At 40.6% G+C, this 23,088-nt stretch overlaps 1 protein-coding gene and 1 long non-coding RNA gene across 7 annotated transcripts in view; one reads left to right on the top strand and one right to left on the bottom strand.

The window, feature by feature from the left end:
* Positions 1–1,178: 1,178 nt before the first annotated feature.
* TCEANC (transcription elongation factor A N-terminal and central domain containing) lies at positions 1,179–14,730 on the top strand. 6 transcript variants are annotated; one of them, XM_065677425.1, is made up of 3 exons: positions 1,293–1,369; positions 10,224–10,349; positions 12,876–14,730. In XM_065677425.1, exons 2-3 carry the CDS (start codon positions 10,319–10,321, stop codon positions 13,961–13,963), a joined length of 1,119 nt encoding a protein of 372 aa, XP_065533497.1. In that variant the 5' UTR covers positions 1,293–1,369; positions 10,224–10,318; the 3' UTR covers positions 13,964–14,730. The 6 variants fall into 6 exon arrangements, with proteins under 6 accessions (XP_065533502.1, XP_065533497.1, XP_065533500.1 ...); XM_065677428.1 differs by lacking the exon at positions 1,293–1,369 and adding an exon at positions 1,376–1,510; XM_065677427.1 differs by lacking the exon at positions 1,293–1,369 and adding an exon at positions 1,376–1,526.
* LOC136013504 (uncharacterized) overlaps positions 11,425–23,088 on the bottom strand; it is a 12,687-nt gene continuing 1,023 nt past the window's right edge. The window contains exons 2-3 of the long non-coding RNA XR_010612268.1: positions 20,114–20,203; positions 11,425–15,682 (exon numbers count right to left, since the gene is read on the bottom strand). This is a non-coding gene — a long non-coding RNA (uncharacterized LOC136013504). The remainder of the gene's footprint in view (positions 15,683–20,113; positions 20,204–23,088) is intronic.

Raw genomic sequence — 23,088 nt, 5'->3', positions numbered from 1 at the left:
AAACGAATCACACCGACCTTTTACTGTAATTGAGAACAAACCCCAGCACATACCTGTACTTTTGCTGTAGAGCTGAAGTTCTAAAAGTATTAATCTTTTACAGAATCATTTTGCATGCCTATGTAAAACATACAAAAGAGGAAAGCACTACAATAAAGGCAATGACAAACACATTTGCTTTGGCTAAAATATATCAACTTTTAGGTGTTTATTGCCACACTCGGTATGTCCAGGACACTTCATTATACCCAAAGCTGTTACCCTAAGAAGTAATTTTTATATTTATTTTTTCAACCTTATGTATATGAATAGCTCTGTCAAAGAATCATCCAAAAGACTAGTTGATTCTGTCAAAAGTGATGCAGCAAAATGCTGAAAATTAGTTTTACTGGTTTTTTCTGTTCTTCATTAGCCTTACGTATGATACTCATTTACCCCTCTTCCTGTGTTTCTGTGTCATGCTGTCTTGCCTAGAATCCCTGAATGGTTACAGTTGAAAGGGACCTTAAAGCTCACGTAGTTCCAACCCTCCTACCATGAGCAGGGACATCTTCCACTAGACCAGGTTGCTCAAAGCCCTGTCCAGCCTGGCCTTTCTATCATACTTGTTGCCTTTCTCAAGCTGTGTTTGCTGAAGGACCATTGAGGTTAAACTTTAACATTACATAAATATCCTCTACTTTTTCATTCATCTCAGGGCTAAGCAAAGCCTAAGTGCTTTTCTAGCTCACCCGAGCTGAGCACTCCCAAAGCCCCATTTGCAAGACCTGTGTCTGGCTCCTGTTCCATCAGCATGGCAGGGCTCCTACCACCACACTGCCATGCACCAGGGTAAGGCTGTGCCTAGCACAGCGACCCCAAGACAGCGTTCACGGAGCCCTTTGAACCCCATGGCCATGTCAGAGGGAGCAACACCCAGAATGTGACAGTAGCCCCAGTGGAAGCTGTGCCTTCGCACCGGAGGCTGCTTAGGAAAGCTGGTTGTTTCCACTGTGGCTCTACGGACACCGTGGCTCCTTCGGAGGTGCCTTCAGCCCTGCAGTGGCCGGGGACAGCATACGAGCTCACACCGAATACGCTGCAGGAGGAGGGAGGATGGGGATGGCCCCCTGACCACAGGACGTGCCTTCTCTGCTCAGGGCTCACCGCCCACTGCGGGAGCAGGCGGGGCTGCCCAAGGTCCGAGGCGAGTTTCTGCCCCGGGCCTCACGCCCGCCACAGACCGCTCCGCTGCCGCCGCGAGGACCAGAGCCCAGCCGCTCAACCCCTCAGCTCGGCCCGCCCGCCCGCTCGCGGGACACGGCAGAGGCGTGGCCCGGCGCGGAGCAGGAAGCGGGAGCGAGGCGCCATGTTGAGGCCCGCTGCAGAGGTAACGGCATGGGCCCCGGTGCCGCGGTATGCGGGGCCGTGGGTTGTGTGGCAGCCATGCTGCGTGTTTCGCTGGCGGCAGCGGGAGTCCCCTCCGTCATTCCGGGAAGGCTCTGCTCCGTGCTCTGGGCCAGGGGATCAGGTCCGGCAGCAGCGCGGTGAGAGTGAGCGGTGCGCGGTCTGCCCCGCACTGTCTTCGCCCACGTGGGACAAAAACCGGGGGGCTTCTCCCCGTGCCCGGTTTGCCCGTCAGCATGGTGCTAGCCCCGGCTGAGGCCTCCGGGGCCGGAGGGGGTCGGGTAAACACTCCCTGAGGAGCGGGGGGCGATGATAGGTAGGTACCTGCCGGCTGCTTCTGATGGGGCATGGCAGGAGTGTGAGGAGGGGCGGCATTTCACCCCTAAGCAATACTGCGGTAGATCAGACTTATGTACACGTGTCCAAGGATGTGGAGGAGCCACAGACATGAGAAAGTTTTAATGAAGGCTCCGGAGAGACCTAATAGCAGCCTTTTGGTACCTAGAGGGGGCCTGCAGGAAAGCTGGAGAGGGACTTCTTGCAAGGACAAGTGATAAGACAAGGGGGAGTGGCTTTAAATGAGAAGAGGGTAGGTTTAAGGTTAGACATAAGGAAAAAAATCTTCACTATGAGAGTCGTTTAACACTGGCACAGGTTGCACAGAGAAGCTGTGGCTGCCCCATCCCTGGCAGTGTTCAAGGACAGGCTGGACACGGCTTTGAGCAACCTGGTCTTAGTGGAAGGTGTCCCTGCCCATGGCAGGGGGTTGGAGCTATATGATCTTTAAGGTCCCTTACAACGGTAACCATTCTGTGACTTGGAGTAAAAACATGGAGTTACGTGTACTTGTTGCATTACTGAGGGACATTTTGGAGCATAGTACCAATGTGCACTGGCCCACCCAATTTATAGGAGTGACTATGCAGGTTATAGTGGTATTGGTGAGCTGCTGGCATCATGAGGCCGACTGTAAACCTCTCCCACTCTGTCATCTGTGGCTGGCTTGCTTCTACCTCAGGCAAGTGTCAGCTGCTTTCAGACAAATACATATGGCTGGGCTGCTTCTCCCTACTGTTTTGTGTCATAAGTGTCTGTAATTCCCACTCACCGAAGAGGCTGACCTTAAAAATTGCAGTATGGTAGTACTATGGTAAATTTTTAGATATTTGTTATATAGGTCTCCAGGCAGCATTATGTCTTGAGATAAGTGAAATGCTGGCGTAAATGTAGAAAGCAATTAGTTCACGCTTTTCATTGTAGTCTTATTTGAAGCAATTAGATGTATAAGAATCAATTTCATTTCAGTTGTATTTCACGTCTAATAATATCTTACAAATACTCTTTGTACACTTTCTCTGTAGAGGCATCAGGAACATATGTGCTGTTCTGCATGAAAAAGATTTGTTTTTAGAGGAAAAGTTTACCGTTTTTTAGTGGAAAACCTGTAAAAGAATGATAAGGCAGTATCTAACGTGTGTCCCTGACAATGAAATGAAAAGTAGAAACAGTACTGAGCTGAGGCTCAACTAGAAACTGAACGTTAAAGCCGTAAAATGTCTGTGCTCATCTGACAAATAATCAGAAGCTCATAAAAATTGATAAAATATGTTTCTATTACTTACATGTTCCATTTTTATATTAATTTGTCAGCACAATTTACCATAAAAAGGCACTGCAGACTGAACATATACTTCTGCTTTTAGTGTGATAGAATTGAAGTTTTTGATAGCTCTATATGAATAATCTTTAAAGCTGTTTTTGTCAAGAAAATGCTCCTGTCTGCAAGGCAGTCTGGTTTTTTGAACTTCTGTGCCAATGCAGAAGCTTACTGGCAGGTACTGCGATCCACCTTAGGAAAGCTTTGTTTATACTGAGGCTGTCCAATTTTCAAATCAGTACATCTGCAAGGGGTACAAACAGTATTTATGAAGACTGAATAATAAGTGGATGTGCAAGAATGTTAGATCTGTCACTTAAAAGCCAATTTTAAACCTGCAGCTCACAGCAAGTTCGTTCACTTCAGTAGGTGTAAAAGAACCCACCCAATTAGTTCCACCTGGGTAAATGAGCAAGAAATTCAAAAGAAAGTTAGAAAATAGTGGAGGAGAGCTCTAATACCAAGCAGGAACATGTGAGATATCATTATAGGTGAACAAGAAAAGCATTGTCAGTCTACTACAGGTACAGTAGAGTGCTCAAAACTCTGATTCCTTCAAATACTGGTCCTTGAAGCCACTTTGTATATGATTGTGTAACCTTGCTTTTTTAAAAAGTAAACTTGCTATAATTTTGTCTGTGGTGGAGAGATGGGAACCCTAGAGGCTTACAGCCTTACATGCAGAACAGGTCCCAGCTTTTCGCTTCTAAGAGCATTTTAGCATATAAGCCAATCTCGATGTACTGAGAGTTTTGAATTATGATTTCCCAGTATTTGGAGGACAGCATTATGAATGCTTCTTGTGCACAGATGTTGAGTAGAGGGAGCAGTCCAGATGTCTGATACAATCCCAGTGGTGTCAAGAGAGCGCACAAGTGCTTCACAAGCTGGAACTGTTAGCATCAATTCTGTAGCCCATTGCAGTTAATGTATATTGAAGAAACCAGCTTCCCCTTGGAAGATGTCACTGCTTTGTTGAAATTATGCAGTTGGTTTTCTGTCCTAAGTGATTGGAAGTGTAAATACGATCATTTGCATCCATCCATAAGCAGTTTAGGAGACCTAAATGTATTGAGTGAAAGAGTTAATTAGTAAATGATGACACAAAGCTGCTAAAATCATATTGCTATTGCCTGGTGTGTTTCTTGAGTGATGAAGAATGTGTGTAGCATCCCCTTGCTGTGAGAAAATAGTGACATAATCTTCATATTGTCTTTCAAGTTTAACAGTGCTACTAATAAATTCTTCTTGGTTTAAATTCTGTTGCTGTTGGAAAAACATGAATGGTTGAAAATGAAGGAAAAGTTTCATGAAGTGCAAAAAAAATAATTTCACACGGTGAAATTCAGATACATAAGTCACAATCTGTGTCCCTTCCATAGCTGTGTAGCATTAATTCACGTCTGAATCATCTGCTTAAATTTCATTCAAGACTCTTCTTTCCTGATGTGTATTTGTCACCTGTGGTCAAAAGGGTAGTTCATGTTTCAAAGATATACACTATATATCAAAAGTCTGACTTTTGACCTGCTGGAAGCTCCAACTCATACTGGCGAGTAGTGGAAAGTGGCTGAGAGAAAAGGTATTCCTCTGCTAGCTTTGATAAGGCTTTGTCATAAAAATTTGAAAAACCAGAGAGCCCCATGAAAAATCTGTGTGACCTTGTGCCCAAACTTGAAAGCATGATTTTGAATAAAGTTAATTAATACTGAAAAATGATCACTACCCACTGACCGATGCCCAGCCTGACCCAAGCAGCTATCTGCCCTTCCAGGTGACTCCCCCCAGTTTATACACTGGACATGATGTGCTGTGGTATGGAATACCCCTTTGGCTAGTTTGAGTCAGGTGTCCTGTCTCTGCTCCCTCCTGGCTTCTTGTGCCCCTCCTCACAGGCAGAGCATGAGAGACTGAAAAGTTCTTGATCAAAGTAAGCAATACATAGAGAAACCATCTTTCTTTGTGTGAAATGGTGCAAGTTTTAAAACAAATAGAAGCATGTTATTTATACATAATTTCAGATTAAACTTAATCACAAATCTCTCTGATTTATTATTGCCCCACTGAATCATGATGTATTAGAATGTAATATCAATCTGTATAGCTATTTTATTGTGGAAGACATTAGCGATACCTTTACTTGATACTTGCAATCTGCAACTTGTTAAAACTAAATTTTGTAAATTTTTTTTGACACCTTATAAGTATTTTATTAAAAAGGTCAATCACATAGTAGAGGTAGAGGTTTCAAATCAGTGGAATAATGCATTACTTGTAACACTTTCAGGGTTTAAGGTGTTTATCTCACTTGGATAACCATACAATTGAGTGGGAAAAAATCACAGGTGTAAGGCAGACAAGATACAGGAAATCTAAAATACCTCCCAGTAAGAATCAGTTCAATTCTAAACCATTAAAAGAACCTGTTAGCAAGGTAACATCTCTGCCGGGATGTGTGTGCCCACTGTAACATCATCTGGACCTCCTAGAACTCAAAACAGCTCTATCTCTTCAATTCGTAAAGAATTTCCCAGATACATTTTGCCATGAGACAAGTCAAAGGTGTTGTTTGTCTGGTGTGGCTGTAATATTTGGAGTCTTTTCCTGAGCCCGAGCTTATATACTAAGGTCAAATAAAGCCAGTAGCTAAGCAGTTCGGTTAAGGCAACAGCTGTTCCAATCTCATTAAATCCATGGATGTTTGATCTTACTAAAAAAGTGTGCTGAGAACTCTACTTTGGGGTAGACTCCGAATGAGGCTTAAAAATTCTTGTTTGTAAAAGAGGCTACTGTGTACATCTTCACATGACTGTGGTGTACTCTGCCTTCTCTCCCTTGCAAACTCCTTCTCTTGGGAAGAAAGCTGTGGGAGAATCTTTCCAGTGAGAGAAACACAGGGTAGATGAAGTATAGCTCCAGATTAGTTGAGTGCTGTAGTTCAAGTAGTCGATGTAAAAGATGCAGAGCAAAGCTATTTACCTATCAGACTACTTTCCATCATGCACAAACTTTTTCACCAGATGTTGTCCTTGAGAATTTCTTGAAACAGTGTTTTCCAAAGTATTCTTCCTTAATTTTCATTTTCTTGATTGCTGTGGCTCTATTCTGTTGTTTTAAAAAGAATAAAATGTGCACTTTCCCTCTGGTATTACAGTGATAGAGTTGTGCAAGTGAGGTAAAGATCTTTGGGGAATGGTTTTGCAGTAATCCTGAGCTCACTTAATTTGCTGCTTCTTGATCTTTGGCCAAGAGGTGACTCTCTTGGTCAGTGAGGTATCAGTGGTTATGGTCATCTGACAATAGTACTGTTACTGTATTTAGCTTTATTAGCTAAATAAAAAACTTAGCTTTGTTCATGTGGTTATTCTTCAGAAAGCAATTTCTCTATAGTTCAGAAATTTGTGAGGGTGGAAGGGGTTCCTGCTGAGAGGCAGGAAGAGCTCTTATTTTTGCCAAGATGAAATAAAAGCCCTGGAAATTGGTGACATCTTTGATGTGTCTTTCACTGTAGATACAGTGAAGTAGTGTTTTTGAGTCTGGAGGCTGGCTGTGAGAATTCTCTGATTTCTACTTAGGCTCTGAGTTTAAAATAGCATTTGATCATTTTTGTTGTTTATATGGAATTTAGGTTGCCCAAAGCAAGAAATATGGTATTTCCAAGACTGCTGTGTGCATTTTTGGCAGAAATTTTACTGCACCATTAAGAGTACTTGGCTGCTTCTTATCTTTATATTGGCTGTGGTCTGGATTTTCTACTGATTACATAGAATTCCTTAGAGAAAAAATCATCTACTTTTGAGATTGGGATGAGGAAGGAGTGGTGTTTAGCCTTCTCTGACCTTCTAAGACATTCATCCATACTTGGGTGCATTCTGAGTTTGTCTTGGTTTGTTAGTGGGAGTTATCTGTGCTAAGGGAAAATAGGTTATGGCTTTGAACCAGATAGGCATATAGCAGAGAAAAGGAATTTAACTCAAATGGTTTTGGAGAGGATGGTGTATTTCTCAGGGACTGGCTTTGCAGTTAGCAGCAAATGTCTCAGGCTGGGTTGGTTGACCGGTTGATTGTTTTTTTCCTGCTTAGTCATTTTACTGTTTAAAAAGGTTCTGATTCAACGTGGTATTATTACAGGATGGCCATATTTTAAACTGAGATAGACTGATCTTTTTTTCCTTAGGAGCAAACTGACTTACAAGATTTTTATTGATCACCATCATTTATTCTTGTATACAGGAATGACTCATTATATGATGCAGTCAGTGTGAGAGACCTAATGATTTAGGAAGAAAGTGCTTCATCACCACAGCATTACAGGGTCTCATTGTAAAAACAAGTCAGTTTCTACTTTGTAACCTTCAATAGATACTTCGAGTTCAAATAGATGTTCTCATGCATTGCTAAAGTTAAGCAGGGTGGAAATGCCTTGTTTAGTTGCATGGGAAAAGAGAATGTTCATTTTGTACTGCACAAAATTGTGATACTATCATTTGTACTTTCATTCTTGCATCTCTACAATAAAAAACTTTGTAACTTATTTGAATAAACAAATCCTCCCTTCTTGGATTCCTTACTTCTTGGAACTAGGAACGCAGCAGGTCAGTGCTGACTGAGTATGATTCAGTTAATTTAGCAAATTCAGCAGCATTTGCCAAATATTATCAAATCACGTATAAAAGTGGTCAGATTCCAAATTCAAAAGACGTCAAATGAAAGAGCAATATACAGGACAATGACTGGATAAGGGATGCACACTTTCCCTCCTGTCTGTATCCCAGCACCTTTGGACTTACAGGTTTATGGGGGTTTTTTTGTTTTATTTTCCCAAAGCAAATAGGTACCTAAAAATGTCAAGTCTCCTAAAGGTCATAGGGAAATTATTTTGTCTTTTTTCTTAACAGTCTGGATTTTCTCATTATGCACATTTCACAAGGCTCATGGGTTTACTATGCTCCAGCTCCCTCAAGTGGTAAAATAATTTTCCATTTGGCATTGCAGCTTGGTTTCTGTGAAGTGCTTGCTTTCTCCTCAAAAAGTTTTAAGGCTTCTCCCAACTTTCTCTTTGTTTTATCTTTTTTTTTTTTTTCATTTTTCTTTTTTATTTTTCCCTTCCCTCAAATTTTGAACATTATGAACAGCTCCTTAGGATTGTGGAGTTGTCAAAGAAGTAGAGCTGTAGTTTAAAACATTATCTTTGTTCTGCAGCTGACCTATTGAACCAGTTTAGGAAGGTCATTTCACCCCGTAAGCTTTACTTCTGTTATCTGAGAACTAGAGAGAATGATAAATATTTGTAGACCATTAGAGTATTTTTAATGCCTCCCTCTTAATTCTTTTTAAAAGTAGTTTGTATTTCAGTCAGTGATTCTGCTTATCTGACACAGCACAAAACTCAAAAATGCCTTGTCCGTGGGCACTCAGAGATCTGGCAGCTGTCTTGGGTATTGCAAACTTCCACTATTCTTTGTACAAAGTAACCAAATAAAGCATACACATACCTGGAGGCTTTGCAATGGTACCACAAACACCAAAACCCTGTTTTACAGCGGGAACATTAGAGTTCAAGGAACTGGAGTCTGAGCAGGAAGGAACTCCAGCTTGCTATACCTAAGTTCCCAGTCAACTTTGGCTAGAAAGTACACTCCAGTATTCCCACTGTATCAGTAATTTCTTGTTTCTCCCTACAAGAACATGCAAAACATGTTTTCTACAGTTGTCTGAAGAAATCAAGTTGTGTGATTAGAGAAGTTTCTGCTTGACATCCAGACTTAATATGAAATGTTACGCAGGGTTTCCAGTATTAAAGAAGAGCTCTGCTTCATCTTTTGAAGGAAGGCAGCGGTAGTAAAGTAAGCCATTTCATAACTGCATATGTTATTTAGAAGTTGAGGAATCTCTCTTGAATTTCTCATCCTGTAAAATAATGGTCTCTGTCAACCTCGGTGATAAATCCAATCCTTGCTTGATTTATAGGGCAACAAATGCACAGTTTTGTTTTGTTTTTCCACCACACTGCCTTTTAATTTGGAAGGTGAGATTAAATTTATGATTGAGTAGTTAGCCTAGTATTTCAGAGCTATGTATTACTTTTCATATTGAAGGATGTCAAGATCCTTTGCAAACTAGGTACACACAGCAAAGCCAGTACCATTCCAAAAATTCTTTCCCCATACAAACCTTTCACTGATAAAGACATGTTTATTACCTTTATTTAGTGGTTTATCTGCTGGCTGGTTTTTATGCTTCTGCTAGTTACCAGGGGGTACCCTCCTCCATTGACATAGTTAATTAAGGATTTGGTTCTGATTTTGTCATATATTTTGATAACTTTCTTTTTCTGTTATTTTCACCTGGGTTTGCTTAGTAAATTTGAAGGGAGTCAGTCACTCAGTCCTACCTCTTTGCTACCTGTTGTACACGTTGAGGAAAGTATTCCCTTAGAAGTGATTGTTTTGACTTAAATGTGAATAGTCTGTTAGGTGGTTGAACTTCCGAAATTATTTTAAAATCATTGTTTATATTTTGGTATCCATATTCTGTTTTCAGTTTATGTAACTGTAAATGGCATAACGTTTATGTACTTGAATTTAATGTTGCATAAACTTGAAAAAGTTAATGCATGACTAAGAAGATCTTAAAATTTGTAATTATTTATTGCCTTAGTGTACTTGTGGAAAAAGTCCTGACGCAGAACATACATACTGCATTTAGCCCACTCTAAACCAGCCTTTTATATATCTGGTAGAGAGTTAACAAATAAAAAACTAAACCAGGTTGTCTTAGATCTGCCTGTTAAGGAAAAAGCATCTTAGTGTGGGTGATAAATTAGCATACATCAGCTCCTTCTGAGTAGCTGTATGTGTCCAATAAGTGTAAGGTAACTCATTGAGTGTGTGGCAGAATGGCTGCATTCTTACTGCAGATGCCAGTGTGTGGGCTCTAGGTCCCCTCAGAGGTTTTGTGTTAGTCACCCCAGCTGTCAATGCCTACTTGTAGCTGTGGAGCCAAAGGAGTCTTTTGCAGCCATATAATTTTCTTGTGTGAGATTAGCCACACAAATGGGCATATTTTCACCTTGCCACCCTGGTGGGCTGCCTAGGATCAGGTGGATAACCATGAGCAAGGACCACTACCATAAAGCGGATGATCTCCATGGACTTTAATCATCATTTCTTACATACAGATCTTCACCCTGCACTATAAGAGAGAATATTTTCGGTGAAGCACAGCCCTCTATGAAAGATCAAAAGACCTCACCTTTGTCCAGGATCAAGGCATATGCATGGACTAATTACCAACAGAGCACTTTGTGAGTAGTTTTTATTTTTGCATGTCAATAGTCCTGTATACTAAATATTGAGAATTCATGAAGTCATCTTGCGTTTGGATAAGTATATTTTATGGTATGTGTACCATAATACATACATACATACAATAACTGAAGAAAATTACGTTTGGAGTATGTTGGGAGGAGCTCTTGATTCCAAGGCATAGGGCAGTCATACCGCTTGAGCATGTAACTGTGTCATCAGCTCTGCCCTGTTTGCCTGAAAAATGGTAAATCAGCAGATCATCATTTTCTGATGTCAGCTACTTGGTGTTCTGGAGATGGGGAACTGTCCTGCTGTAGTGATGGCTGCCCAACATAATAAAACATGTCTTTCTACTCTCACAGCCTCTGTGTGGTCCTGCAGCAGAACAGATGATTAGATACAATTATATGTGCTTTTCAGTGTAACGAAGCATGGAGTTCAACTTTAGTATTTGAAAAATGCATGCTGTTTCTCTGGTTCTGAAATGTCTTGACCAGTAAATCAGCTCCTGTAATAGCCGTTACTGAGGTTTTGCAGGACTCCAAAATCTTGAGACAAGAAGGAGCTGTTTAAACACACATTAAGTGAGTGCAGAGAGTTTAAATTCACATTAAGTGAATTCACTATGGAGGTCAGGTTGGTCTGTGGTTAAGGATTATAGAAACAGATGACAGTTCATGCTCTTTGTCTCTGTGCTTTTCTTTTGTGGAGCTCTGAGGCGCTACCTAAAGTTTGAACTTCTGTCGTGCATAAAACAGGTTAGCTGGGCTGGTGGTTACAGAAAGCAACAGAGCATGCGAATCACCCAGCTGTATCACTTGTCCCTTCTCTCTCCCCATTCTCTAGGAGGTTTCATCATGGAAACAGTGATGGTGCAAGAAATCTGCATGCACTCTTTTAAATATGGACATCTGTAGCTAGCCTTGTGTCAGGCTGTCAGGCAGATGACTTTTTCTAGGGTAGAATCAGGATGTATATAACTTCAGACAAAAAAAATGGTTTTCTGCACAAGTTTAGAAGACAAACTCCTAAGAAAATAGGAACACTTAACACAGCACATTCAATTCTGCATTCAACATTTAATTCTCTTTTGCAGCAAACAGGAGAATAATGTTAGTAGTACTGACACTTTTTCTGTGTAAATTTCACAACAGCAATGTACTGAGCATTTGTTGGTGAAAGGACTTGATAAAAAGGAATCAAAGGGAAATACTCAAGCCATGAGACTGCTTCTGAAATCCTCTGTGGCTGTAAGAAAATAGGTACCTTTTAGGAGATAGAGGGATATGTCTTTTAACTTTTTAAGAATTTCCAAAAATAACAATTAGGAGTTTGTAGATTTCATTCTTTTAAAACCATTTCGTAGATAGCACTGGTTTTAGCTGCCCTTCCTCAGTAATCAAACTGAAATATGATGCCAGGCTGGAAGGGCAACAGTGGGGACCTCAGTTAAAAATTTATTAGTCTGACTTGCCTCTTTGTTAGCAGCTAAAAAGAGAAACTTTTGGAAGAGATATATAAGTGATTTCTTGCATAGCAAGTGAAAGGTGAGCATCATGTAGGAACTAGGGTGGCATTTTGGGTTTAAGGTCCGTGAAATTTTATCAGGGTCACTTCAACTTGCTGCAGAGTAGCCCCAAACCTTCACTTTGCAGCTCCAAATGGACTGTGTTCAGCTACTTACTGCATAGTAATTGAAGAAATGCCTGATACCAAGTTATGTGATGTATAAAAGTTTGTCAAAAGGCCTGAAAAGTGTGACATCTCCACTAGGTGCTTGAAAAAGTCATTTATGTCAGTGGTTTTTTTAGTCAGATACCATGCCCACATTAGCTGTTTAATTTTATTCTTTTGAAGTTAACAAAGGCTTGAGGAAAAAGTCTGAAATGAAAATAACCCAACCAACCAACCAATCAAAACCCAAGCAAAAAATCCCCACAAAACAAAACACCTCAATTCCCAGTATCTTGTCTGTCTGCTGTAGAAGTTAATACTAACTAAAACAATGTGAGTGTGTGAGGTTTCTTAAACTTTCTAGCTTTGTATGTTTTATGGGTCTTGGGATAATATGCAAAGTCTACCTGTAATCTCATACAGCAGAGTGGTTGTGTATTTATCTACTTTGCAGTAGTTGAGAATCTCCCTGCAAACATCTGTTGTGGTGTCCGTGCAAGACTGTTTTGGCAAGACCATGTTCTTTTCCTTAAATATTAGTGTCATACCCTACTTTTAAGTTGCTAACCCTACTATAGCAGAAGTCCCTGTAAGCTTTCTTTTTTGGCAGTATTCTTTTTGCACAAGTTAGACTACCCCTACCCACTTGCATTTTTCCAGGACCCAGGCTTCTCTGCATTTTGCATTTGCACCACTAGCTCTACACCATTTAAGGTAAAAGCTGGAAAAAACATTAAAATAGTGTAAAATAGCATAAAAAAAAAAAAAAGAAAACCTTATAAGAATATACAGAAAATTAATTCATGTCACAACTGCAATAAATACAATAAACATTTTTTTGCTTTCAGGTTTCAAAATGTCTGACCAGAAAAACATTGTACACAGAGCCCATTGTATTGAAAAACTGCTGTCTGAGAACGCTTTCCAAGATATTGAATATCATCTTAAAGAACTTGAAGATGTTGATATGACTACAGAGTATCTTCAGGGGACAGGAGTTGCCAAGGCTGTATATAGAGTACTCAAGAGCTGCCCTTCAGCAGAGTTAAAAAAGAAAGCAAAGCAGTTACTGTCAAGGTGGAAAGCACTTTACAAGAATAACTGTGTTGAATCGATGCAAGTTAAAAAGTCAGATTTTGTGTATGTGAAAAAGGAAACTGAACATCTTAGCGTGGTTCCTAGAGAACAATCACTGTCTGAAGGACCATGTCAGCAGGAGGCATTAGATGCTACTAGTTCTAAGATGTTGATCCCATCACAAACTGTTAAAAATGTAGTATGTAACAAGGCAGAAGGCAGCACGAATCAGCTTTCTGCTTTTGAGGAACATCACGCTGATAATGAAGATTCTAAACTTCTTAACCAAGCAAGTCTGCAGCAGGATCCAGTGAGAGCTCTGAGGTGTAAATGTACAGATCTTCTTTATAAATCTTTAACTGGTTCTGCCAAAGACAAAGAAGAAACTGATAAATGGCTAGAGCTAGCTAAAGAAATCGAAAAATGTATTTTTGATCTTCATGCTAAAAGTGACAAAAAGTATAAAAATTGCATCAGAAGCAAAATTGCTAACCTGAAGAACCCTAAAAGTTGCCACTTAAAACATAACCTTTTTTCGGGGACTTTGAGTCCAAAGGCTTTTGCTGAGATGACAGTGATGGAAATGGCCAGCGATGAACTGAAACAGCTGAGGGCTCTGTACACTGAATCATCTCTTCAGGAACATAAGCTTCCACAAGTTATTAGTGGCACACAGACAAACAAAATAAAGTGTAGGCGTTGTGAAAAATTTGATTGCACAGTCACTATGATCACCAGAGGAACTCTCTTTCTTCCAGGTTGGGTGAGAAACACAAATCCAGATGAACAAATGTTGACATACGTTATTTGTAATGAATGTGGAGAACAGTGGTATCACAGCAGATGGATTTGTTTATAATGCCATCCCTCTTTAATAAGCAGTTTAGAACCAGATATGAGACAGGATTTCAGTTGAAACTGTAATTTAAAATTTTTTTATTGGTACTATGTAGATACTGCAAGTAAAAAGTGAAAAAAACAGGTTTTAAAAATGGCTGTTATTTTTGAAGATGACTTGAACAAATCTATGTGGTTTTAAGTAATGTCAATGTGTAAAGAAATAAAAGGAAAAAATGGTAATAGTGTATCTGAGAGTGGAATATTCACTGGTAAATCCATTAAAAATATTCCAGATGTTGCAGGTTTTTTTCCTAGAGATGCTGAGTACATGGGATTTTCATTGTCTTCAGCAGGAGTTCTTTCACAGAATGTAAGCTTCATTTAGAATCAACAAACTGTTCCCAAAACTGCAGTTCACAGACTTGTGTGCATTGCAGACTGTTCAGCATAGATTCACTCCTTAATTAAATGACTTTTTGCAAGTAAGCGTTAGATTATTAAGTTCAAGAGGTAATGTCTAAGAGGAGAAAAAAAAGAATGAATAACAGTGTAAAAGAGGGAGAAGGAGCTAGCTAATGAATGCAGAAATTAAATTCTTTAGCTTTCTACAGCTGTTGGGAGGAAAATAGGACTTGTGACAATCTTGCCAGTTTGCAGTTCAGATTTGCAGTGTAAGGTGATGTGTCCTGTTACTGTCAAGAAATTAACGGAGGATCAGACAATAATTTATTTAAAAAAAAAGTATGTTATTAAATTTATCTTTATTTAATAAAGGCATGAAACTAATCACTTTCTGAATGGAAATTTTCTCTTGAACTGGTACATCTGTCTTGCACTGAACAAATTCATGTTTTTAAATAGTGCAGATTACCCAGAAAAATGAATATGAGGAGCTCTGACAGCTGAAGTGTTTATATGTGTTTTTGTTCCAGAGGCAACAGGATTCCCACTGGCTGTATTCCAGGAGCATTTATTTATCAGAAAAAACAAACAAAACAAAAAAAAAAAAAAACACCAACAAAAACCCCACCTCAGCATTCTTTTTCTGGAAAATATAAAATTACTTCAAATTCATCTGAGTACTTAGAATGCAGTACATACCAGCAGTTAAGGAGATGTTTCTTTTCTGAACTGGGAGCACCACCCAAGTCCGGGTATCTTTCACAGTTGTCTGTTGGTCTGTAGAAGAATGTGTTCATACTGTGTGTCTGTCTTTTGATTTCTTCACTGGTTTTGAGTTACTGTAAATGCTTTAATAAGAGGAAATGGGTCTTGCATTGAGTCCTGATTTTATGAGCACATCAGTTTGTGAACTCACGGACCTAAGAAGATGCAGTGAAGAATAAATCTGCTCTGCCAGCCTGCCTTTTGCAGCAAATCAGTGGGTACTGTCTGGACACATAACCTTCATAATGTATTTCCTTGTTGGAGCATGGACAAGATGGTGAAATGGGTCAGCAAATTGCCAAAGTCATGCTTTAGGCACAGAAGAAAGTGTTTAGTTTCAGTCTTATATAAACAATAAAATGGCATACTTAGCATTAATGGAGATATCTTTTACAAATGCATAACAGGCTTTTTGCAGTTCAAGGCTAAAACGCATCAGCTGAGCAGAGACACTTGGTGAGTGTCTGCTGGGGGAATTTAGGGCAGTACCTTCTGTCTGGCTGTCACACAGCTGAGGCTGGTCAGGTTTTTAGGGCTGAGGCACTGCCCTGGAGCTTTCCAGCCACATGACCTGTCAGAGAAAGGAGTTGGGGGCATGGAATGAGAAAATACAGCTAGTGGTGAACTAAAAGCCAGCCAGGACTGAAAATAAAAGAGAAGACGGTCTTTTGTGTGTATATGGTGAAAATGGTGTGTAACCTGATGTTACAAAGAGGCGCTTACAATTACGGTACTGGAAAAAGCCAAGAAAAATCTTTTCTATTCTGTGAAGTGTTGACTTTCAGTGGTGTGACTTACTGTGATTTATCATGTGAAAATATGTGTTTTAATGGAATTCCACTGATGTAAAACAAATATTTAAGCATTACGCCAGTCCTCCGGTGTTCAGTTGAGTAACCAGTTAGTTTAATAACCAGCCTTCCTTCCCACCCCTGCTCATGCGCTTGGATTGATGCTTACAAGTAGTCCTTCCTGCTTGTTTAAGTAAGTGGAAGTACTTCAGTGAAAAGTATTATTTTTAGCTTTCAGTAAAACTCCAGGAAAGCAAACATGTCTGTGTTACTGGTTCACAGTAAGCACAAAGTTGCGTGCTGTTGTTTTGGAGGTCGTGGTCCTATTGAGTGGAGCTATATGCCAGTTCTGTGCAGTGTCGGAACACTGTGTAGCAGGAGAGTTTTATTTTAGCTGTGAACAACAGACAGTTATAAATAATTTCTGCCTGCAGATGGTTTTGAAGCCATTCCAGTAATGTACAGCTCATCCAAGTTTTGTCTTGGCAAAGTCAAATGTTACAAGTCATGGACAGTGGTTTTAACAGAAAATTATATTTCAAGGGTAAAATTTGTAACTATTATATTGACTGCATTTGTGATGTAATGGTGTAACCATAGAATAGTTTAGTTTGGAAGGGACCTTCAAAGGTTATCTAGTCCAACCCCCTCTTCCACTTGATCAGGTTGCCCAGAGCTGCATCCAGCCTAGCCTTGAATGTCTCCGGGGAGGATGCATCTACACCGCTCTGGGCAATGTGTGCCAGTATTTTACCACACTAGTTGTAAAAAATTTCTTCCTTGCTTCCAGCCTGAATCTCACCTCTTTTAGTTGAAAACCATTACCTCTCATCCTATTGCAACAGGCCCTGCAAAAAAGTCTCTCCCCATCTTTCTTATATAGAATCATAGAATAGTTAGGGTTGGAAAGGACCTCAAGATCATCTAGTTCCAACCCCCCTGCCATAAGGGACACCTCACACTAAACCATCCCACCCAAGGCTTCATCCAACCTGGCCTTGAACACTGCCAGGATGGGGCACTCACAACCTCCCTGGGCAACCGATTCCAGTGCCTCACCACCCTAACAGGAAAGAACTTCCTCCTTATATCCAATCTAAACTTCCCCTGTTTAAGTTTTAACCCGTTACCCCTTGTCCTGTCACTACAGTCCCTGACGAAGAGTCCCTCCCCAGCATCCCTATAGGCCCCCTTCAGGTACTGGAAGGCTGCTATGAGGTCTCCACGCAGCCTTCTCTTCTCCAGGCTGAACGGCCCCAGCTTCCTCAGCCTGTCTTCATATAGGAGGTGCTCCAGTCCCCTGATCATCCTCGTGGCCCTCCTCTGGACTTGTTCCAGCAGTTCCATGTCCTTTTTATGCTGAGGACACCAGAACTGCACACAATACTCCAGGTGAGGTCTCACAAGAGCAGAATAGAGGGGCAGGATCACCTCCTTCAACCTGCTGGTCACGCTCCTTTTGATGCAGCCCAGGATATGGTTGGCTTTCTGGGCTGTGAGTGCACACTGCCGGCTCATGTTCATTTTCTCATCAACCAGCACCCCCAAGTCCTTCTCCGCAGGGCTGCTCTGAATCTCTTCTTTGCAGAACTGAAATGCTGCAATAAGGTCTGCCTGGCATTTTCTCCAGGTTAAACAACCCCAACTCTTTCCACCTTTCTTCATGGAAGAGGTGCCCCAGCTCTCTGATCATTTTTGTGGCTCTCCTCTGGACCTTCTCCAACAGGTCCATGTCTTTCCTGTGCTGAGGACCCCAGAGCTGAACACAGTACTCCAGATGGGGTCTCACCTGCACAGAGTAGAGAGGGAAAATCACCTCCCTCAACCTGCTTATCCACACACCTTTTGATGCAGGCCAAGATATAATTGGCATTCTGGGATGCGAGTGCACATTGCTGGGTTATATCCAATCTTTCATCCGCCAGTACTCCTAAGTACTTCTCCTCTAGGGTACTGGTGTAACCTCATTTTCTTTTGAACTGCCCATCAATAAATGTATAGTGCTAAGCCGTATGCCCCAACAGGACTGGGGTTTTCTACAGATCCACATTTACTGAACAGCTGAGGAAACGTGAACAGCTGGTATCTTAAAACATTTTTGAATCACTGAGTGAGCCTGCCTTACTGTGATCTAAGTGAGCCCTGCCTGCAGCAGCACAAGGGTCATTTGACTCTTCTTCTAAGATACAGAAGAATCCAGTTACTAACAACTGCAGTTGCAGTTTATATGATATAGAAACAACTGCCAGTAAATACAAATTGACAAATAATGGATTGTAATCATGCCACTTTCACAGCTGTCCCTGAACATCCTTCTGTCCATTTCAAACCAAGAGCAGTCAGAAGTCTTAGGGCAAGCCCTCAGCATTTTAAAGTTGTTTTACATGGTAATACATTGTGAGCAGGCATTCCTCCATTGCCTTCCTTCCCAATAACAATTGAACCTGACAGCTGGCTTTGCAACTAATCCAGTTAAATCTATACAGTAAAAGATGAGAATATATTTGTAAATCTTGTGAAATCCAGAATTTCTGTTCCTATTTATGGAGATGGAGCCCTTTTATTCAGGAGTTACCTCGCCTAAACTGCTGGCTGCTGGTTAAACACACGTATAGTTGCTAGGTTGTTAATTATTACCTGAAAGCCACACACAAAATACACTCCTGCTTGCCCGGATAGTAGTTCGGCACAAGGAGGAGATCTGGGAATACTGGCAGAAAAGAGCAGAAAGTGTTGGGAGGCAGGGAAACTGAACAAGACCTATTTTAAGTGTGCTGAGGACACAACTCTTTAGGAAATGGAGCTTTGTTGTTCCAGGACTGGTGAAAAAACTCATCCAGGCTTGGTTTCACTTTATAACTAGTTCATACTGGTAAACATGCTGTCCGCAACTCTATATATAACAGTGAAACTGTATACAAATCATTGTATTCCCTTGGGTTATTTTCACCTAAGATAGCTCATTGCTACTCTGGCCATTTTTCTGTGTTTGTATCCAATGCTTGTTACTTGAAAGGTTTAACAGAAAACAGATGTCATGTGTAGCATTGTGTGACACTATATATCAGAATATTCTACAGACATGAAGAGTCAAATATGAGATGGTCATTCAAGTAAATCATTACTCTTATTTAAAGAGGTGTGTTCATAATTTCACTAAGCAAAGTACTGCCCCAGGCTGCAGTTTGTTAATAGGTTATATTGTCCCTACCCAGACTGTGTAACTGCGCAGGCTTAAAATGTTTGACTGGATAAGATTGTGTGCTTTGGCTCAGAAAGGCTCTAAAGAGTCAACTTGGACCTACACAGCATATATGCCAGCAGGAGGGTCTAGATTATGGTAGTACAGGGAGTATTGGAGTCTAGAAACAAGAATAAAAAGGAAAGCTTTGAAAAGTGAGATTCTTATATGTTGATAAAATTGTCTTTTTCTTTTCTCTTTTTTTTTTTTTCTTTTTTTTTCCAGTTTGTCCAGATGTGAAAAAGTTCTTTTAACTTTTTTAAGCAGAGACGATTAATTTTGGTATGATGTTTAGCATATCCATATTGCTACTGCACAAAGAAGCACAATATTAGAGGTGATCCAAACACACACAGAACAAATCAGGCTCAATAAAAGTAACCAAAAATTAGCCAGATAAGTCTGAAGTCTGTATGTTGTTTTCACTAGGTTTTCCAGAGAGACTGCAAATTCAGCTGCTTCTTGAATCCTACGATTTCATAGTAGTTCTTAAATGTAGATTGCACTCAAAGCTCAAGCAGCCTGGGGCTGCAGGACTTGCAATACATGTCTTAAAAATATGAGAGCTAAGTTAGCGACTAATTTCACGCAGCTTTCAATGTAAAAACAAATATATTATTAGGAAGAGCTCTGCTAATTAGAATCGGTGTTGCTCCTTTAGCATCAGTGACAAAACTCATGGTTCCTGGGGATCCACTGCCAGATCCATTTCATTTTGTTCTATTGAGTGCCTTTTGTATCTCCCTCTTAACTCTCTCACTATAGCACTTTTCAGGGAGGTACTTGGCTGCATTTGTTGTTTATAACTCTCTTTTCCTTTCCAAATGTGAAGAAAATTTGTGCTGTTTATTGTTTATTTAAAGTGTATTCCTTTCAGTCTGCTGTGCTATGTACATCTGTTACTAAAGACAAGAGATGCAGCTCTTTAAACAAAAAAAGAACAGCTTTTTCTGACAGAAAGAAAAGTTACCTGGTAACAGGCTGTGGTTAAAGATCAAGTATATTGAATTACAGTCCTTCAGGGAATCTTCAGGGTGTAATGGCTCAGTTCACTGACTGCCTGGAAGATAAGGAAAGAAACAAGAGCACTTTGATAATTTCTTGGCTTGCTGCATTCTGATATTAACAGAGGCATAAAGGCAAATGACTTCATATCTCACTATTTTGTACTGCTGTAATTCAGCCAGGAGCTGACGAAGTCATGTTTTACTGAGGCCATGTCATCACTTGCCAGGATGGAACAAAGTCTCCTTGCCAACTACAGATGGTAAAAAGCATTATTGACAAGCTTTATAAGAGCTTTGATGATACAGAACTTTCTCATACACACACACAAAAAAATTGCCCTTTATTTGTTATTGGGATGCTGTTTGTGCTGTTCGCTAGCATGTGACAAAAAGACCTCTTCCTGAATACAGCTCTGTGAATAAAATCCTTAAGGTGCAGAGTATGCTTTCAGGTGAACGTGCACACGAGGGAGCAGTAAGGGGTGGTGCGCCCACTGTCAGGACCCTACACTGGCTGCAGAATTTAAAATGGGAGTGATTTTGGTGTACATGTTTCAAACCACATCTTCTGTCTGTACCTAAGAACAGGCGGGTTTACTTCATGTGACCAGCTTCATTGGTGGCATTATTTGTTCTAGAGTTTTTGATTGTTCTACAGCAACTATTGGCTTTGTTACACACATGAGTAATAGGAACAGGGTGGACACAAGGGAAAAGGACCTTTAGTTTCTGATCCTCAGGCATGCATGCGTGTGTTTTAACTGTAGGACTAAATCTGTTAATACTCAGTTATGCCTATAACATCATAAGTATAATAGGCCATGGTTACATTATGGTCCTTTTCTATTTTCTTTTGTGTTCCCATATAAAAGAAATAAAAATACATCTTATATCAAAAGTTTAAGAATTTTGTTTCTAACTAGATTTTTAAGAATATGAGGGACCTGGACAAGCTTGAAAAGTGGGCCCATGTGAACCTCATAGTGCAGATGCAGGACCTTGCACTTGGCCTTGTTGAACAACAAGGCAACCCCCAATATCACTGCAGGCTGGTGGATGAAGTGATTCAGAGCAGCCCTACAGAGAAAGACTTGGGGGTACTGGTGGATGAAAAGCTGGACATGAGCTGGCAGTGTATATTTGCAGCCTAGAAAGCCAGCTGTACCCTGGGCTGCATCAAAAGGAGCATAACCAGCTGGTCGAAGGAGGTGATCCTGCCCCTCCCTCTACTTTGCTCTCATGAAACCCCACTTGGAGTATTGTGTACAGTTCTGGTGTCCTCAACATAAAAAGGATATGGAAGTGTTGGAGCAAGTCCAGAGGAGGGCCACGAGGATGATCAGAGGGTTGGAGCACCTTTCCTATGAAGACAGGCTGAGAGAAGGGGTTGTTTAGCCTGAAGAAGAGAAAGCTCCAGGGAGACATTAGAGCAGCCTTCCAGTACCTAAAGGAGTCTTATAAGAAAGATAGGGACAAACTTTTTAGCAGGGCCTGTTATGATAGGTGTCTGCCCCATCCCTGGAAACATTCAAGGTCAGGCTGGACAGAGCTCTGAGCAACCTGATCTAGTTGAAGGTGTCTCTGCTCATTGCAGGGGTACTTGACTACATGACCTGCAAAGATCCCTTCCAGCCCAAACTATTCTATGATTCTATGATTTATCTCCCTTAAGTGTATCCAAATGTCTGAGAACCAGTGCTGTCTCAAGAAAGACGGTAGCTTCATCCCACAAGATATCAAGTGCAAAATAGTAATTATCTCCTCCACTTCTAAATGCAGGTTGATATTTTTTTTTTTTAGCGGGTGGGGGGTGGATGGGGGTTTTTTTGTGTTTTTTTTTTTTTAATCATTTTAAATCACAAAATAATGCAATAACTGAAAGACCATTTTTCTGCTCCTCCAGCACTTACTTGTATTTTACTTTAGCATTGTATGAAAGCAGATCCCAGGAAAAAAGTACTCAAAATTTTCAAAGTCCAGCTTTATTAAATAAGAATGGGACTAGTATCATCAGATGTACCTTTAGCATGGCCTGCCTTTTGATACTCCACCTGTCAGTAGGAGGCATTTCCTTTTGATGAGACTGAGATCTTGTTTTCCTTTTGTTGGGACATGTTGTAAATCTGATCCAAAACAAGATGACTCTGCAAGTGGCAGTTCCAGTCTGATTGCATCTCCCTTATGATCAGAGGCATGTGATGACTGCTAGAGCACATGGGTATATTTCCAGTGCTCTTTCTGGACACCTGTCATTGCCTATCCCTTTTGATGATGTGGGAACCTCTGTAAGTACACATAAACAATTTATGCTCTTTTCATTTTAATTACATTTTGCCCTGTTCTCATGATGGTTTGTAAAAGCACAAAAAAGTCTCTATACCAGCTGCTTCAGACCTTTTTTCCTGTGATCTTATTTAAACAGTCAAGTCGACATTATCCTGAATTCCTACAGGAAAAAAAAAAAATAGTGTCTGACTACTCTTTTTAAATAGTGCACTTTGGGCTTCGGTTAGTTTCTTCAGTGACGTGTATATTTTTAAATGTCTCTCCCTTAAAGTGAAGATGCCTTACAATCAGGAGTTTGTTTACATGAGGAGCATGTAATGTGAAGCATGCGATGTAGAGCACAGTGAGACTACTGCCTTTAATAAATAACTCTGACCTGCAAACAGCTATGTAAAGGCGTTTTAAAGTGGAGTAATTCAGAGCATTATTACAAATACAAATAAAAGTATTGTCCTTTTGCAGTGGAACAGCACTGCTTCTTTTTAATCATAGAATCACGGAATAGTTTGGCTTGGAAGGACCTAAAGCTCACCTAGTTCCAACCCCCTGCCATGGCTAGGGACGCCTTCCACTAGACCAGGTTGCTCGAAGCCCCGTCCAGCCTTGAACACTGCCAGGGATGCGGCATCCACAGATTCTCTGGGCAAGCGGT

Source organism: Lathamus discolor, chromosome 4, assembly GCF_037157495.1.
Source record: "Lathamus discolor isolate bLatDis1 chromosome 4, bLatDis1.hap1, whole genome shotgun sequence".
Lineage (NCBI taxonomy): Eukaryota > Metazoa > Chordata > Aves > Psittaciformes > Psittacidae > Lathamus > Lathamus discolor.
The sequence above is the reverse complement of the archived record's forward strand: the minus strand, read 5'-3'. Positions and strand labels throughout refer to the sequence as shown.

What these genes read in the sequence shown, in the direction of transcription:
- TCEANC (XM_065677425.1), top strand. Translation starts at nt 10,319, where the DNA reads ATGCATGGACTAATTACCAACAGAGCACTTT. An exon ending in AATTACCAACAGAGCACTTT is followed by an intron (nt 10,350 to 12,875) that starts GTGAGTAGTTTT and finishes TTTTGCTTTCAG; the next exon opens with GTTTCAAAATGTCTGACCAG.